Consider the following 19802-nt stretch of genomic DNA (forward strand, 5'->3'; position numbering starts at 1 on the left):
AGATTTTAACCTTGTCTTTTAAGGTTACATATTTGCCTCATTTTGTCCTTTATTTTCTAACTTAAGGGTTCTTTTGCTTTAATTTGTATGTAGTCAAATCTGTTAGTCTTTTCCTTTATGGTTTCCTTTATTGACTTGTTTAGAAAGGCCTCTTCTACCCTGGGACTAAATGAATTGTTCCTTTGAGTCCTAATAGTTTGATGGCATATCTTTAGATCTTTAGCATGCCTGGAATTTACTTTTGTGCTTGGCATGAGATAAAGATTAAAAAATTTTCCAAATGGATAACCGTCAACCAGTCATCCTAACATATTTATTGACTAACACATCTTTTCACTTTTGATTGGAAATGTTTCCTTTGTCATATATTAATTTCTCATACACACACACACATACATGAACCTTTGCTTATCTCTGGAACTTCCTTCCTCGGCAGTCCTATAGTCATGGAAATCTACCGTGTTGTCCTGCTGTCCTCTTTGGTCACTCTGCCTCTGCTCCTTCTGGGCCCACACTCCCAGTCCCGTGAGGGCCGTTTCCTCTCCTCCACCAAGTCACCTGTACTACATCGTCCACACCTGCCAACCCTCTGGAGCCTCATTCACGGTTACTCAACTACCAACACCTACAGCCTTTTCTACTTCCCCCAAAACTGAAGCCTGCCTCTCCCTACAACTTGCTCTGAGAGGCAGCTCCTTCTCACATCCTAGGCGAGACATATGGGGGCTGCTTCCAGGCCATCCACCCTCTTCCATCAAGTAAAAAAACAACCACCACCTCTCCTCTGGAAATCATGACATTCAGCTGTAAAATCTTGAACCTCTCCTTGTCACAACACTCTGCAACTTCCTGGTCACTTCTTTATTTACCTAAGACTTTGGATTCCAGTCTCCAGTGTTCCTCTCTGTCTGAAAGCTAGTCATAATCCTAGGTGACTAGGTGATTTCACCTAGTCAAATCCTAGGTGACCCAAGAGGAAGAACTAACCCACGTTCTGGCTTAGCAGTCATCCAGTGACATCCTCCTTTTCCTCCTCAACACCCTCTCATGGTCACCTTTAGGACTCATTCTCTCAAGCTTTAGCATTCAGCTAACTGTCTGCTAGCTAATCGGCACCTCACACTCAACAGGTCCAAAACCAAACTCACTTTTAATCATTCCCGTCTGCCTCCAACCTCTTAATCTCTCTCTCTTTTCACTCCTTCCCTTGCTCTCCTACTATTTCCTCTGTCTTTGTGAATGGCAGCTGAATACATTTAAATTACTAAATCGCAAATCTGGAGTCATCCCCATAACCCCCTTCTCCATCAAAACCCCTACTTTTCAAGCATCCCACTTCCTAAAACTTTTTTCTTTTGAAAAACATTTTAATTTTCTATTGGAGTATAATTGACTGACAATGTTGCCTTAGTCTCAGGTGTACAGTAAAGTGATTTGATTGTCCATATACATGTATTTACTCTTTCTCAGATTCTTTTCCCGTAAAGTTCATTACAGAGTATTGAGTAGAGTTCCCTGTACTAAACAGTAATTCCTTGTTGTTAATCTATTTTATATAGTAGTATATATATGTTAATTCCAACCTCCTAATTTATCCCTCTCCCCCACCTTTCCCTTGGTGACCCTAAGTTTGTGAGTCTGTTTCTGTTTTGTAAATAAGGTCATTTGTATCACTTTTTTAGAATTTTACATATAAGTGATATCATATGACATGTGTCTGTTCTGTCTGATTTACTTCACTTAGTATGACAATCTCTGGGTCCATCCATGTTGCAGCAAATGGTACTATTTCATTCCTTTTTATGGCTGAGTAATATTCCATTGTGTAAATGTACCACATCTTCTTTATCCATTTGATTGTCAAAGGACATCTACTTCCTACATTTTTCTTCAATCTTTCTAGTTTTCTCTGTCTGTACAGCTGTCAACCCACTTCAGCCACTTTTCTCGCTTATCTAGACCACTGTAAGAGTCTTTTAAGTGGGTTTCCTGCCTCTAGTCCCATTCCCCACCAATCCCCAATGCAGTCAGAGTTTAGTTACATCACTTATCCTGTTTAATGGCCTTTATTGGCCTTCCTTGACCTTAGGATGAAGTTCATGTTCTTTATCAGGGCTCCCCAGGTCATTTCATGACCTTGCATCTACCACCTCTTTAGCTTCAGAACTTGCTGATTCACCCTGTAGCTGTGTGCTTCATGCTGACATCACTGATCTTGAGTTTCTTAAATATGTCATGAAAGCTTCTTTCCTAAAGGCCTTTCCTGCATGTATTTCTTTCTGTGTAGGTTACTAACTCCACCTCCATCAGCTCCTTTCAGATCTTATTAGACAGCTCTTATTGGAAGTCTTCTCAAAATGTACCCCCTATGCATGTGCACACACACACACACACAGACACACACACACACATATCAGGTGTTCCCAAAGCACCTGTGCTTCAGTTATTGGCAAAAATCACACTTTACTGTATGTCTGTCCACTTTGAGACTGTAAATTCTTAAGTATTCTAAAAAATTCATTTAAAAATTTTATACAACTTTTAAATGTTACTTTCCATTTAAGATTATTACAAAATACTGGCTACCTTCCTTACACTGTATTTACACCTTGGAGCTGATCTTACACCCAACAGTTTGCACCACCCACTCCCGCACCCCTATATTGCCCCTCTTCCCCTCAACTGGTAACCACTAGTTTGTTCTCTCTATTCTGTGAGTCTGTTTCTTTTTTGTTGTATTCACTAGTGCACTGTATTTTTTAGATTCCGCATATAAGTGATATCATAGAGTTACTTGTCTTTCTCTGTTTGAGCATTACGCCCTCCAAATCCATCTATGTTGCTGCAAATCACAAAATTTTTGTATGACTTTTGTATGGCTGAATAGTATTCCACTGTGTGCATGTGTGTGTATACACACACATCTTCTTTAGCCATTCATCCGTTGATGGACACTTAGGGTGCTTTCATATCTCAGCGATTGCAAATACTGATGCTGTGAACACTGGGGTGCATTCTAGTTAATGTGTTTGTTTTTTTCATATGTTTAGCCAGGAGTAGAACAGCTGGGTCATATGGTAATTCTATTTTTAGTTTTTTGAGAAACCTCCACTCTGTTTTCCACAGTGGCTGCACCAATTTACATTCCTACCAACAGTGTAGGAGGGTTCCTTTTTCTACATCCTCACCAATGTTATTTGTGTTCTTTTTGATGATGGCCATCCTGACAGGGGTGAGGTAATACCTCATTATGGTTTTGATTTGTGTTCTTTTTGATAATGGCTATCTTGACAGGTGTGAGGTTAATACCTCATTATGGTTTTGATTTGCATTTCCCTGATAATTAGCAATACTGAACATATTTTCACATTCCTGTTGGCTATCTGCATTTCTGCTTTGGAAAAATGGCTATTAATTTCTTTCAACCACATTTTAATTGGGTATTTTTTTGATGTTAAGTTGTATGAACTGTTTATATATATTGGATATTAATCCCTTCTCAGTTGTATTATTTGCAAGTATTTTCTCCCATTCAGTAGTATCTGGTCTTACATTAGGTCTTTAATTCATTTTGAATTTATTTTGTATATAGCATTAGAGAATATTGTAACTTCATTCTTTTACATGGAGCTGTCCAGTTTTCCCAGCACCACTTGCTGAAAAGCTTGTCTTTTCTCCATTGTATATTCTTGCCTCCTTTGTCGCAGATTACTTGACCATAGTGTATGGGTCTATTTCTGGGCTGTCTCTCCTGCTCCACTGATCTATGTGTTTGTTTTTGTGCCAGTTCCATACTGTTTTGGTTACTGTAGCTTTGTAGTATGAGACTGTAAATTCTTTAAGGACATAGGCAGCTCATTAATATTCTTTGGACCAGTGCTACTGACAATTTATAGTTGCTTAATAAATGCTGCTTGTATTAAGGATGAATGGAAGGGGGGAAGCCAATCTGCAAACAATGGGCCAGGGCTCAAAATATTCACAACTTGAGTGCTATCGATTAAAGCAATTAGATGTCAGAAGTTACTATTTGAAGTAATTAACACTGAAGTGTTATCAGAGTTTAATCCTACAAAAGGACAGTGAGGTTCCCAAATCCCTAACTGGTATAATGCTTGATAAAGGTATTCATGAGTAGACTGTCCCTACACTGCACAGTGTAAAAAGCAAAGTCTTGGTAGACAAACAGACCTGACTGGAATTTGTACTCTGCCATTGCTAGCTGTGTAACCCTTAACCTCTTTGAGTCTCAGTTCTGAAAGATAAGTATAACACCAACCTCCCAGAGCTGTGATGAAGATTAGAGGGTGTAACATACAGCAAGTGCCAGATACTCAATAAATGCTAGTTTCCTTCCATTTTTCACTTGTCTTTTCCTAAAAAGTCACTTTTGCAGCTTGGCTGGAAGAGCCTAGGGGCAAGTTGCCTTGTGGGAAAACCACACCACAGAAGCAGCCCTGAGGGCCTTCCATGAGCTTCTTATAGAACCCTGAGGGCTCCACTACTGTGTGATGCCACCCTGCGTGGCAAACAGGCTGACCCACCACCATATTGGGTTGGCCAAAAAGTTCATTTTCTGTAACATCTTAAAAAATCCTTAACAAATTTTTTGGCCCACCCAATATAAAAGGGACATGGGCTTGGAACTCTGAATCGGCCTCAAACTAGGACTGTGGCCCTAGTCAAAAGACCAAAGCCACAAATGTGAGATCCTAGTTATCCCCAGGACAAGACTGAATAGGACTGTAGTTAAACTTTTCATCCAGGAGAGGATACCTGGCAAGCCATCTCCCTTGCTCCCATCCCAAAGCGTTACAAAGAAAGGAAGCTTACTGACTGACATTCAAGTGGCCAAGCACTCAAACTTCCTGCATCTAAGCACACACTGCTAGAGAAGAGAGTTTCACACCAGAATCAAGCCACAACCAACCTCAAGATGTGGACACAATGATAGCACCCTGCTGCTAGCTAGAGATCAGGGTTGAGTGCATGGCCAGGGAGCTTAAGCAATAACAGTAGCTTAAAACAGATGCAGGAAATAAATGAGAGAAGTTCCTGACCCAGTAATAGGTCTTATTCACTACAACCATGAATAGAGAAGAAAAACAAACCCATTTTTCTGTTACAACAGACTACAAACCCTTAAGCCTTGAGGCAGATCACAGAAAATGCTTCTCTTATACATGTCTCACCTCTCCAGACTCAACTTCCTCTCTTCAGCTGCCCTGGTCAGCGGCCCCACAAAGGTGAGAGAAAGCTTGTCATCCAATTGGTTAAACCTCTGGATGATGCACATCGACTCTGATCTTGTCACTTATTTCCAGGGTTAGCAGAAGAAATTTATGAAAATACAGAAACATAAGAGTAATAACCTCTTTCATTTCTAAAAGAAATATGAGTTGGGCAGCAAAACTCTGTTTTGTATAACTGTCATCTAAGGAATGTCACTCAGCATTGAGCTCTACAAGGACTGGGTGAGCAGCCACTGCAGTCACAGACATTCAGCACACCTTGACAGGAGTTTAGGGCAAAGATCAGAAATGAGGCACTCTGTGGTCTGGGAAAACTGGCAGAAGAAGCCCTCAGAAAGTTAAGATATTTTCAGAAGAAAATTGTATTAATCCAATTTCTTGTATCTTTCCATACATAGAAGAGCACCAGATATCTGTTCCTCGTGACCGAGAACAGCCTTCTACCGAGATGTGTGCTTGACCGCATGGACCCCTTTCTCCACAATCACCTATGTGCTTGTTGACCCACTACTCACTGGAGCAGGTCTCCAGAGCTGTGAGAGAGGTTGTCTCCTGGGTTATAGTCCTGAGTCCCCAAATAAAACTGAACTCACAGATCTCAGGCTATACATTTTAATTTCAGTTGACAAATCATTAGGAAAAGGATTGAGGTTTATGCCTTCAATGGGCTAAGAAATCCACAACATGCCCTAGCAAAACTGAGTAGCTGTAAGGAAAAAAAAAAAAAAAAAAGACCCCACCTGCTGTTAAAAACAAATCAAAAAAGAGGGAATCAACTGGCAAAAAATCTCCAGTGCTGTGATTCACTCTTCAGTGTGGAGGTGAGGAAGTGGAATGGAAGGAGATGGGAGGAAAGGCAGCTTGAGGGTTTAACGTTTTACATTTTGTTTCATTTTAAAAATCACCAAGTTCTTAGGCTTCCCTGGTGTCTCAGTGGTAGATGGTAAATAATCCACCTGCAATGCAGGTGACCTGGGTTCAATCTCTGGGTTGGGACGATCCCCTGGAGGAGGGCATGGCAACCCACTCCAGTATTCTTGCCTGGAGAATCCCCATGGACAGAGGAGCCTGGCAGGCTACAGTCCATGGGGGTCACAAAGAGTCAGACACGACTGAGCGACTAAGCACTGCACATTAAGAGACACAGGTTATATCCCTGGTCTGGGAAGGTCCCACGTGCTGAGGAGCAACTAAGCCCAAGTGCCACAACTGCTGAGCTGTGCTCTAGGGCTAGAGAACTGTGACTACTGAAGCCCGAGCATCTAGAGCCCAGGCTCTGAAACAAGAGAAGCCACGGCAATGAGAAGCCCGCATGCTGCAATGAAGAGTAGTCCCCACTCATCACAACTAGAGAAAAAGCCTGTGTAGCAATGAAGACCCAGCACAGCCAAAAAAAAACCAAACACCCAGTTCTTCCTTCTAGTTCAAAGTTTGTAAAGACACTCATCATTATCTCCCTGTATCCTCAGAAATGCTTGAAATGTAGACATATTAGAAAATAAAAAGCAGCAGTAGCTACTTGCAAGTTAGGCAACTTGCCAAAGGAACATAGTTAAAGAAGTGATCAATAAACATTCTGTGGCTGACTCCTGAGTAGATCATGTTTCAGACCCTAAGTCCACTACTGTAATCAGTCTTCAAGCAGGGGAAAGGGGACGCAGAGATGGCTCAAGGAAATAAGACTGGAATTTTTCATAAACCAGGCCCAGACTACCCATACACATCTAGATCACGCTGAGCTTCTTGGGTTCAGCTGCGAGAAGAGGGGCTGGTAGAGGCCAAGCTATCTTAGGCCCAGGGATTCCAAATGGAACACAATTATTTTGCCCTTCGCTAAAAATGATTCTCCTGATACCTATTCTTCTCAAATCACTGTATTTCTCCTTCTTATATAGCCCTCCATCCTCCACATACCCCATCACAAGAAAAAGAATTCTACAAAACTCTCTTGCTGCATTGTTTTCTTCCTCTTCGCTTTTAAGACAATATATATAAGTGGCAGTCAAGTCTTCTGCATAATCAGATTTAGCCACTTTACCTGGACTTTTTAACTTATATGCAGAGTACATCATGCAAAATGCCAGGCTGGATGAAGCACAAGCTGGAATCAAGACTGCCGGGAGAAATATCAATAACCTCAGATATGCTGATGACAGCACCCTATGGCAGAAAGTGAAGAAGGAATAAAGAGCTTCTTGATGAATGTGAAAGAGGAGAGTGAAAAAGTTGGCTTAAAACTCAACATTCAGAAAATGAAGATCATGGCATCTGGTCCCATCACTTCATGGCAAATAGATGGGGAACCAATGGAAACAATGAGAGACTTTATGCTTTGGGGCTCCAAAATCACTGCAAATGGTGACTGCAGCCATGAAATTAAAAGACATTTGCTCCTTGGAAGAAAAGCTATGACCAACCTAGACAGCATATTAAAAAGCAGAGACATTACTTTGCCAATAAAGTTCCATCTAGTCAAAGCTATGGTTTTTCTGGTAGTCATGTACAGATGTGAGAGTTGGGACTATAAAGAAAGCTGAGCACTGAAGAATTGATGCTTTTGAACTGTGGTGTTGGAGAAGACTCTCGAGAATCCCTTGGACTGCAAGGAGATCCAACCAGTCCATCCTAAAGGAAATCAGTCCTAAATATTCACTGGAAGGACTGATGCTGAAGCTGAAACTGCAGTACTTTGGCTACCTGATGTGAAGAACTGACTCATTGGAAAAGACCCTGATGCTGGGAAAGATTGAAGGCAGGAGGAGAAGGGCATAACAGATGATGAGATGGTTGGATGGCATCACCGACTCGATGGACATGAGTCTGAGCAAGCTCCAGAAGTTGATGATGGACAGGGAAGCCTGGCATGCTGCAGTCCATGCGGTGTCAAAGAGTCAGACACGACTGAGCAACTGAACTGAACTGGACTTTATCAACTCCATCAAGCACCCCAAGGCTATGCCTTGTCCTTGTCATGGGGAAGGTTAAAGTGTACACAGCCTCTAGTTCAATTAGAGCAGAGAGAACCAATCAGCATTACTCTTTCTCCCTAGCCCAGCTGCCTCTTATCGGCTTCCCCTCTATGTTCTCTAGATGCAGTTCCAATGCATCTCCAATTCTGTGATGAGTTAAGAGCAGCTTGAGTTAGGACCGCAGCATACTGTGTTCCTCCTTTTCATGAAATCACATGCTAATACTCCAAATTTGAAACTTGAAAGACAATCAATTCTAAATGAAACCTGCAGATCATCTTTTTGATGATCTTGGACATAAAGAACAGTCCCTTGGACTGCAATATCAAACTAGTCAATTCTAAAGGAAATCAATCCTGAATATTCATTGGAAGGACTGATGCTGAAGCTAAAGCTCCAATACTTTGGCCACCTGATGCGAAGAGCCAGCTCATTAGAAAAGACCCTGATGCTGGGAAAGATTGAAGGCAGGAGGAGTAGGGGGCGACAGAGGGCGGGATGGTTGGATGGCATCACCAACTCAATGAACATAAGTTTGAGGAAGCTCCAGGAGATGGTGAAAGACAGGGAAGCCTGGCATGCTACAGTCCATGGGGTTGCAAAGAGTCGGACATGATTGAGCGACTGAACAACAGGACACAAACAAAAATCATGAAACCTTTTTACAAACTTTTATACGAAGTAGCCCTTTAAAGTTAATTTTAATATATTCAACAAATAATTAAATATCTATGTTCAGGGCATAATTATAGAAGGAATGGCCAAAGGAGGAATTTTAGGAGATTCAGATTATCATGAACTCTGCCACTTATCAACCTGGTCACTTAACATCTGAGGATGAGCTAATCAAATATTGATAATGGCTGTAGAAAGATCCAGATACTCATACAATAATCTTCCTTCCATTCTACATTAAAAGGTCTGGGAACGGGTTGGGGATTATTCTGTTCAGGGACAATGGCATCCTAAAAAACTCACAGGGGTGTACATGTAAACATCAGAACAGGATGAGAACTTTATGATAATCATTAAGGACTACGGCTTCAATCAACTAGTTTCAAGAAAAGCAAAGAAGAATGCAGTCAAATGACATAGTCAGATTTAGTCATTTTACCTGGACTTTTATTAACTCCATCAAGCACCCCAAAAAGTATTTGGAGCAACATTAGTTGGATGCTATCCCAAATAATCAGATCTTTGATCTGCAAACAGGATGTGGCTTAATGATCAAAACAGACAACTAGGTTCACTCAAGTATCTAGGGCCTAAAATAATCCTGTTTAACAAGTTTAACAACATGTAACACATACCTTCCAGTTGGCAGAAACACCTGTCAATTACAAGTACTAAATACTTCCACAAACCATTTAGCAATTAATGGACTACAGCTAAGCCTTGGAGGCAAGTTCAGAATAGAGTTGAAACTCAACACCAGACTTGTTTTTTAGAAAACCTGGAAGTATGAACTTCACTGAATTCAAGGAGCGGCTCAAAATCAGAAGTTGTGCTGCATTAAGAAAGCACTGGGGACTTCACCAGCAGTCCAGTGGTTAAGACTCTGCATTCCCAAGGCACGGTGCATGAGTTTGATCTCTGGTGGAGGAGCTAGCCTACGAGGACACTGGAAGCTTTAGCTAAGTTTTAACTTGCATATGGGGCTTTCCAGGTGGCTCAGTGATAAAGAATCCACCTGCCAAGCATGAGACCTGGGTCTGATCCTTGGGTGGCAAAGATCCCCTGGAGAAGGGAATAGGCAACCCACTCCAATATTCCTGTCTGGGAAATCCCATGGACAGAGAAGCCTGGTGGGCTACAGTCCATGGGGTCACAAAAGAGTTGGACACAACTTAAGAGACTCAACAACAACTTGCATATGTTGTTTTCTTCAATCCCACTGGGAAATATACTATGGTTTGGGCTTTGTTGATGTTGTTCTCCTCCATAGATTCTTCCTTGTTTTTGCAGAAATAGGATTATGGCTTATGGCTCAAGTCATCTGAAAGCCTCTCTAGGAAACTGTGCTCCAAAGGGAAGACTCCACAGGAAGAACATCAGAGAAGGAAGTTTCTTATCTCTTCTTTGGTAATGTTAGTCCAAAACAGTTTTCATTATCTCCCAATGGATAAAACCCCACAAGCACAATTTTCAGTAACCACCTTAAAGAAAAATTGCCAGCCCATGCTATTTCAGATGAAGCCCATATCCAAAGCACTCCTGACTCTTCATTTCAACTCTACACCCTCCTCAACCTCACTGGTCCCCAGCCCCCCACCCTCTTTACACACACCAGCCCAGCACTGTGATTTTTTTTTTTTTTTCCAGCACTGTGATTTTAACCGTAAGCCTCTGTGCCTCTGCTCAAACCTTCCTTCCTTCCTGGAATACCCTCCTTTCAGTCCTGGCCAATTATATCCACCACCTCACTTTAAGTGGCTGCTTAAAACTCGTTTCCTTATGGAAGTGATCGGTGATTTTCCTCTCACAGTTTAAACATTTCCCTAATAGGGGTCAGACAGTTTTATGTAATTTTACACAGGTCAGTATATCTCTCATGTCTAGTCTTACCAGTGGTGGGTATTAGTTCTAGTCTCCTCTGCGCAGCCCTGATCACAACCTCACTAGGACCCGGACACTGGAACACCCTCAGAGGGATCACCTTAGATGTCTACTGGCACAGTATTTTTAGGAATTTCCTATTCTGATTGAACTGTAGTCCTAAAGCAGACATTATTGGTGAAATATATAGCAGGACGGCAGGATTACAGAAAAGTTCTGGCCAGTCAATTTAGTGAAGAAGTGAATGGAGGTGGGGAACCAACGCTTGGGGAGGCTAAGAGGACAGCTGGAGAAAAAAGGCAGGTGGAAGTGGAAGCTAGAGGGTTGGGACAGACGAGGGGGTTGGGCAAAAGGCAGAGGAAGGGCGTTTCAGGAGGTTTGGGGGAGCTGTCCCAAGGCAGGGCCTTTCGGAGCCCGGGAACGAGACTGGGCAGGTCCGACTCACCTATGGGGTGGGGAAAACGGAAAGCCACAGAGCCGAAGAGCAGGTCACGGTAGCGTTGGAAGGCCTCGTCGAGGACGGAGCAGCCAACCTGCGCGGCCGAACTGAGATGGTACTGGAATTGGAAGCTTTGCGGGAAGATGGTGTACCGCAGCTCAGAGGTCTGAATGTACTGGGGCCATGGCCACAGGGCCGTCGCCCGCCCAGCGAACGCTGCCGCCAGCAGCAGCGAAAACCTGAGCGTGGAGCCTGCCATGGCCCGCCGGTCTGCTTCCTCTCTCCCAGCCGGCCGGGCCACGTGACAGCCTGGTCAGGTGAGCGGTGCCCGCGTGACAATCGGCGGGTCACGTGACCCGCTACAGCTCCTCACCGGTGACCCGGGAGTACTGGCTCCCATCCCTCCAGTCCCAGAGAGAACCCGAAGCTCCTGCGGCCTGCGGTGGATGGTGCAGGGCATCGGCGATGGTTCAAGTTCAGGCGGTTCCCGGGACTGGTGGAGCAGTAGCTAATGCACCTCCACAGTTGCCAGGCCTGCGATCACAGAACTATATGCGCACCAGAGGATAGAAGCCCCACGTGGGGAGGCCGAGTGGGCGAGCGAGAAAGGAAAGTCTCCCGAGCCGTGAACGCGGAATAAAAGGTCGCCAGGCTTCCTGGGAGGTAAAGGACGTCCCAGGCCCAGGGAACTTAAGAAGCAAAAAAATGGAGACTTAAAACCACAGGCCCTTGTGATATGAAATGCTGTGGGGCAGAAAGGGGTTGGAATTAGGTAGTCAGAATGGCTCAGCTAGAGAATGCATCACAAGATTACAAAAATGGGAACTACTTATGACTGGGGAAAAGATGTGTACTTTCAGAGCAAGCTTGAGGCGACCCGTTTGCTGGCTCTTGAGTGGGTTCTTCTTTAGTGGTTAATAATCTCCCAGTAACTGCCCCCAGATCCCCTCCTCACAGACAAAAATGCCACAAACAGGCTAGGTCCTGTACTTAATGCAAGCGATAAGACATTGCTTGTACTTTGGTTGCAAACTGGAGAACACCCAGAGATGACAGGTCTTATACCCAGAGAGAAATTCTGCAGGGGTTTACATAGAAAGTCCGAGAATCAGGACTTAGTACAGTAGGAAATTGAAAATCAGCCCGAAGATTTGCATTTTAGAAATCTCATGTTGAGTGGTTGGATGGATAAGAAACCAGTGAGGGAGGCTTTTTTTTTTTTGGAATTGGAAGATAATGAGAGCTTTAATTCCTGCAGTGGGAAAGGAAGAGAGCTATAGATCCAGGAAAAGTGGGTATCTGGAAGCAGAGAGGTCAAGGGGCTTGAAGGCTGATCAGTGAGAACACAGATATTTATTGAATCAAGGACCCTGTCTTCTTTGTTCGCCACTGGATTATCAGAGCACAGTTGAATCCCTCACTGCAAAAGGAGATAAAAATAGTGCTGTTGTGAGGCATTATTTGGTTAGTAGGTAATTTTTTAATTATAAAATTGCATTTTAGAATTAGAAAAATGGTAAGATCAGGAAAATGAACTTTTAAAAATAAAAGTCTCTTAAAAATCACGATCACTTATATCTAGGCTTTAGGTACCTGTGAAAGTGAACGTTGCTCTATCGTGTCCGACTCTTTGCAACACCATGGACTATACAGTCCGTGTAATTCTCTAGGCCAGAATACTGGAATGGGTAGCCTTTCCCTTCTCCAGGTATTTAGCAGTTATATATACATGGATCACTGGCTTCCCTGGTAGCTCAGTGGTAAAAAATCTGCCTGCAATGCAGGAGACCCAGGTTCTGTCCCTAAGTTGGATAGATCTCCTGGAGGAGGGCATGGCAACCCACTCCAGTACTCTTGCCTGGAGAATCCCATGGACAGAGGAGCCTGGAGGGCTATAGTCCATAGGGTCGCACAGAGTCGAACACAACTGAAGGGACTAAGCAGCACCATCATACACACCTTACGTTGGGAAATCAAATAAATATTATCTCTCACTTTTTTTAACTTTTCAGGATTCATCAAGAAATTCCTCTTAGAAGGTCAGTTATGTTATTTAATAGAACAGAGCTTGTAGCAAAGGAAGTAGAAATTAGATCTCTCGGTTTCAGATCCTAATATTGCATATTTACACTAATTTCTATATTGCTTAAACCTAAATTTTCATCCTCACTAACAAATGCCTGAGTACTCCACCAGTTAGGAGTACCACTATTACCCAATTACTTAGGGAGGAGATCCAAGAACCATTGTCAGAAGAACCAAGTTCATAATCAGGTAGCTGTCCCACAGGATCGATAATTTTTTTTTTTTTCAGGATCAATAATTTGGGGAGAGTTCAAAGCAAGTTAAAGGTGAGAGCAAGGTCAAAGTGGGGTTTCAGGACTGGGCAAGTGCCATAACTCCCCTTTCTGTGATACTCAACCTATATCAGGAGAGAGAAGTAATTTACATAAAAGAGCCACAAAATGAAGAAGCTGGACCCAAATAAGGAGACTATAAAAATTACTAATGAAAATACTTAGAGATTATTGTTGAGAGATATTCGCACAGAGTTGGACACGACTGAAGCGACTTAGCAGCAGCAGCATTCTAAACATATTCCAATTATTCCCTCTCTGACAAGTATATCAGACAATCAGAAAAGTAATAGACAATCATTAAAATTTTTTAAAAATCATCAGAGTCCAATTAAATATTCAGAGCCTAGCAGTAATAGTAGCAAAAATTAAAATTAATGGTTATTTAACATTATAAATTGTTCAGTTTTGTATATATACTACATTGCCATCAATTTTGACAGTGTGTACATGTCCATCCCAAACTCCCTAACTATCCCTTATATGAATAACAAAAACAATGACACAGATAATATGTATTATATATGATTGTTTTCTCTTTTTTTCTTTTTATTAAAGACAACTTAGATAAATAAAATATGATTTAACTTCCATATCTATGAAAGTGAAAATTGTTGTCGTGTCGGACTCTTTTCCACCCCATGGACTATACAGTCCATGGAATTCTCTAAACCAGAATACTGGAATGGGTAGCTGTTCCCTTCTCCAGGGGATCTTCCCAACCCAGGGATTGAACCAAGGTCGCTTGCATTGCAGGTGAATTCTTTACCAGCTGAGCCACAATATCTATAGCATCTAATAAAATTAGTTTATCTATCAGGAAAAGAATTCACTGTCAGACAGTGTATCCAGATTTTTGGCTCATAAAGTGGAATCATTAGTGTAGAAGGAGAGAGGCGGGAATGACTAATTTTGCCTGAGGAAGTCTTTCCAAGAGGAAATGATTTGAGCTGGCTTCCAAAACATGAGTTGGCAGGGAAGGAGCATGGGCAAAGCACAGAGGTGTGGAAGAAGATGGCATATTGAGCATAGGGTTTATGGGGATAGCTAAGGAGAAATGTGCCATGATGATCTCACTTCTACCATATTCCCTCTCCCTCAAGGCCTTTCCCACCTCCCACTCCCACCACCTACTTTAAGGTCTAAACTTACATTTTACCACCCTGTCAATCTCTGGCTTCTCAAATTTGGGTAAGATACCATAGCCCTCTAAATTTTTCTCCATCAGAGCACTTATCTCAGTATTGTAATTGCCTGTCCATTTGTCTGAGTTCTCCACTAGTGTAAAAGTTCCTTGAAGGCAAATTCTGTATTTACTGCTGTATTCCTAGCCCTAGGCATATCTCCTCAGAACTCAACTTCAAAGACCCGGGAGATCCCAGCCTGCCCTACCTGCTGATTCTTTGTGAGTGGCACGTAGAAGGGGAGGGACATCCAGAGAGGATACCTGGGAGGGACAGTAAGACTCTGGGAGAGTTTAGCAAAATAATAAAGAACCTGCCTGCCAGTGCAGGAGACCTAAGAGACAGGTTTGATCCCTCAGTTGGGAAGGTCCCCTGGAGAAGGAAGTGGCTACCCGCTCCAGTATTCTTGCCTACAGAATCCCATGAACAGAGGAACCTGGCAGGCTACAGTCCATAGGATTGCAAAGGATCAGACACAACTGAAGCAACTTAGCACAGCACTCAGTACAATAGTGCATAAAGAGAAATACTGACAAAATTACTTTAGAAAAAGTAGGCTGAAGCTGAGTGATAAAGTAAGGAAAGGAGGATATTCTTGATGAAGGTTCTGTGTACTGGATAAATGGTACCTTATTTATCTCTCACACCAGCTGTGTGAAATTATCATCCATATTTTACAGTCAAGGAAACGGGCTCTGAGAATTAAAATAATTTGACCAAGGTCTCATAGATAGTTGTCAGAACCAGTATTTGAACCCAAGTCTTCTATGCCAAAATCTATTGCTTTTATATCTATCATACTTACTTGAAAGCTAAGCTAAAGATTGTATTGAGATTTTATTCTTAAGTCTGTGGGAAGCTAGTGAAATGTCTTAGCTGAAGAGTAATGGGAAGAGAGTTGAAATTTGCTCAGGTCAGTTTGTTAACATAGGTAGGAGGAATTGAATGGGGAAAGTTGTGTGCAGGTAGATTAGGTCTGGGGTTGTTGACTCAGAGCTCTCTAAACAACTGACCATTCTCACGTGCTGTGGGGCTCAGAAAATGCAGGTTCACCTGGGAAGGATGATTTCACTTTTCTTTTCCCGTGTTGGCTAGCCAAACCAATGAGACTTAAGCTTTGTATAGTTTGTCAACATTGACAGAAGTGGAGATGGCCAAAATTGGCTATGCTCCGTGCCTCTCTTTATGCCCATTCCATATGAACTATATGGAAGCATCACTTCCTCTAATGCAGCCTGTTACCTCCAGCTTCTCCAGTGCTACGTCCGAAATTAAATTACGCTCTCCAGTTCCCCACTACTAAACATTACAGTGTTCCTTGAGCTTACTAAAAATATTCTGTGTCCAGTTTGTCTTCGTTTTGAGCCTTATCTACTCTCTTACTTAGTCATATTGCTGTTCCAGTTATTTTTTCAGGCTTGTTGTTGTTTAGTCATTAAGTCATGTCCAACTCTTTGCGACCCCATGGACTGTAGCCCGCCAGGCTCCTCTGTCCATGGAATTTCCCAGGCAATTATACTGGAGTGTGTTGCCAGTTCCTCCTCCAGGGGATCTTCCTGACTCAGGGATAGAACCCGAGTTTCCTGCATTGGCAGGCGCATTCTTTACCACTGAGGCACCTGGGCAGCAACCCCTTTTCAGGCTTACCCCCTGATTCTTTTTGTTTAACATTTTTCTTTTTTTAAATATTTATTTAAAAAAAATATTTATTTGGCTGTGCCACATCTTGGTTGTGGCATGTGGGATCTTCGATCTTCATTGCAGCATGCAGGATCTTTAGTTGTGACATGTAGGATCTAGCTCCTCCACCAGGGATTGAACCCAGGCCCCTTGCATTGGAGAATGGAGTCTTAAGCACAGGACCACCAGGAAATCCCACCCCCAACTAATTGTTAACAACTTTTCCTAACTCTAGACATACATTTCTTACAATAATTGGCCTTGTCCTGTCTCTCTGCAGTCCTAGCCTACACACAGACTTTTTTTAATTGCCTGGGTATATATTTACATGGGAGTTTTTCTTTAGTTTTAGAAAAACTAAAGCCCTGAGGGAACTTTCAACAGATCTGAGCAGAAGGAGTGACAGTGGGGAAGAGGGATATGGGTCAAATGCAGTGATGTTTCAAATACAAAGTGACCAAACTCAGCAGCTAACTGGGGGAAGCGGGGATGGGGACAAGTGAAAGAGGAGAGAAAAAGGTGCACCAGTCTGGTTTCCCGAGGAAATGATGGGGCCACTGACTGAATACAAAATGAAGCGCCAGTTTTGGAAAAAAGATGAACTCTGAGACATGCTGCATGGGGGAGACTGAAGGACAGCAGAGTTAAAATGTCTAGGAGGGCCAAGGAAATACAGGCTGGGAGCTCAAAAGAGAGCTCTGGGCATCATCGGCTCAAAGATAATAGTTGAGATCATAAAAATAGTCAAGAGAAAATGGGAAAATGGAAGGAAGACTAAAAAATAGGGGAAAAGAAGACTCTGGTAAGAGAAGTATGTGAGGGATAAAAGGAACACAGAGGGGATATAGTGATTAGTAGGCTAGACTGAGATCAGAGATGTAGATAAGGGTAAGGGCTTACCTGAGCATTTGTTTTTAGTTGCTTTAAATTTTTATTTATTTATTTTTGGCTGTGCTGGGTCTTTGTTGCTGCAGGGGCTTTCCTGTAGTTGCAGAGAGCAGGGGCTGCTCTCTATTTGGTGATGCTTGGGCTACTCATTGCAGTGGCTTTTCTTGTTGCAGAGCACGGGCTCTGGGGCACGGACTTCAGTAGTTGTGCCAAGTAGGTTCTAGAGCACACATTCAGTAGTTGTGGTGCACGGGTTTAGCTGCTCTGCGACATGTGGAATCTTCCCAGATCAAGGATTGAACCCACATCTCCTGCATTGGTTGGTGGATTCTTTACCACTGATCCCACCAGAGAAGCTTACCTCCTAACTTTAAAATACAAATGTGTCATAAGAAGCTCTCACAGTCAAAATACATTGATTTTATCTCCATGACATGCCTTTTGCTTGCAAGGAATATAGGGACTCATGTTATTTCAGGGGAAAGGAGGTCTACTGAAGTGATATACATAACAACCCAGACAAGAAGAAAAACCAGACTTCAGAATGGGCCGAAATTAAGGGCCTGACTACCCCCTCATCTCCCTCTGTCTTACGACTTATGTTCTCCGAGTATCCACTCCTCTGGTCAGTTTTCTCTTTGCTTGTCAAGTTACTGGAACTTCCTTATAATCTCTAATTCCCCTGTGACTTGACATTTATTGCACAACACCCAAAACTTTCCATGACTTTACAGCTCGAGAATCCTCTCATTCTTCTATCTGTTCCTCTGGAGATCCTGCTATTTTCTAAAACTCTGTGCAAATCAAGATTTTTTTTTTTCATTTTTCTTACTTTTCTTGCCTTGTCGTGCAGCTTGCAGGATCTTAATTCCCTGGTGAGGGATGGAACCCGGGGCCTGGGCAGTGAGCACATCCAGTTCTAATCACCGGATTACCAGGGAAGTCCCAAATCAAGATTCTTCTGATCTCCCTGGAAGAATAGTGTACATGTTTCATAATTTAACCAGTTACCTACGATGCACCTAGGTTGCTTCCAAGTTTTCTCAGTTACAGACAGTGCTACAATGACATTTGTACATTGTACATTGTACCCTCTACAATTTTTAGAGGGTACTGGTTGCCAAGCTACTGTGTTTTCATCCTTTCTCACCATCAATACCTTGCTTTTCATTTGGAAATTTGATCCGTCAGTTTGGTAGCTTGGATGAGGCTGAGCTAGCCCTGGTTTAAGCCACGTAATTAGGGTTACCTCCCTCACCCCCTCAGTATAAACACTGAGAAGCGTAGGATAAGAATGTACATTTCCACCAATAATGTGTGAAAATGCCTACTTCATTACTGTCTTCCAACATTAGTATTTACCTTTTCATTGCTACTGTTGATGCCTTGAAATCAATTTTTAGCTCTAGCAAGATGCATGACTTCTACATCATTATAGAAAAAGAAGCTGGATCATTCTGGAAAAAATAAGGAGATATAGGACAAAGTAACATGAATATATAATTAACCAAAAATACAAAGAATAAAAGGATAGAAATAAGCCCAAACTATCTAGACCTATGTAAATAGGTTAAAGTGAAAGTGGCTTTGTGGTGTCCGACTCTTTGAAACCCTCTTTGAAACTATATACAGTCCATGGCATTCTCCAGGCCAGAATACTGGAGTGGGTAACCTTTCCCTTCTCCAAGGGATCTTCCCAACCCAGGGATCAAACCCAGGTCTCCCACACTGGAGGCGGATTCTTTACCAGCTGAGCCACCAGGGAAGCCCAAGAATACAGGAATTGGTGGCCTATTCCTTCACCAGCGGATCTTCCTGACCCAGAAGCCAAATCAGGGTCTCCTGCATTGCAGGCAGATTCTTTAAATACCCCCATTAAAGGACAAAGACTCTCAAATTGAGCCAAAAAAAAAAAAAAAAGCCTAAATGTTATTGTTAAGAGACCTTTTATTTTGTTTAATTTTTGGTGCCTAGACAGGGACTTACCTCGACCCTCAGATTAAAAGTCTGATGCTTTACCAGCTGAGCTACCCAGGCTGTTAAGAAACATTTTAGATGAAGTCTGAAAGAATGGTCAGAGATATACCACAAGAATGCAGACAAAAAGGGAGCAAGGATGGCATTTATTAACATGTGAAAAGAACTCAAGACACACACAAAATTGAATGAAACAAAGATAAATATTTTTAATGATAAAAGGTACAATTCACAAAGAAGATAGACATCAGAAACCATTAGACACCTAACAACAAAGAAACAAATATACCTAAAGCAAAAATCAGAATAAATATAAGGGAAAAGAAAAAATTATAATCATAGTGAGACATATTAACATTTCTCTGAGAATATTGTATCAAGTGCAGAAAAAAATAAGAATAAGAACATCTCGAATGATGTCATTAGTAATTTAAATATAATAGATTTAGAATCTTATATCCTCCACAAATATATAAAAATTTTGTATCTCATATGTTATT

The 19802-nt window shown here is 42.1% G+C and overlaps 1 protein-coding gene across 1 annotated transcript in view; it reads right to left on the bottom strand.

Moving 5' to 3' along the window:
• The window catches only part of HEXA (hexosaminidase subunit alpha), a 31641-nt gene extending 20119 nt beyond the window's left edge, over nt 1–11522 (bottom strand). Inside the window, exon 1 of the mRNA XM_005905598.3 lies at nt 11223–11522. Within this exon, the coding sequence (XP_005905660.1) occupies nt 11223–11475 (253 nt within the window). The 5' untranslated portion in view covers nt 11476–11522. The remainder of the gene's footprint in view (nt 1–11222) is intronic.
• Nucleotides 11523–19802: the final 8280 nt, after the last annotated feature.

Source organism: Bos mutus, chromosome 10 (assembly GCF_027580195.1).
Source record: "Bos mutus isolate GX-2022 chromosome 10, NWIPB_WYAK_1.1, whole genome shotgun sequence".
Taxonomy (NCBI): Eukaryota; Metazoa; Chordata; class Mammalia; order Artiodactyla; family Bovidae; genus Bos; species Bos mutus.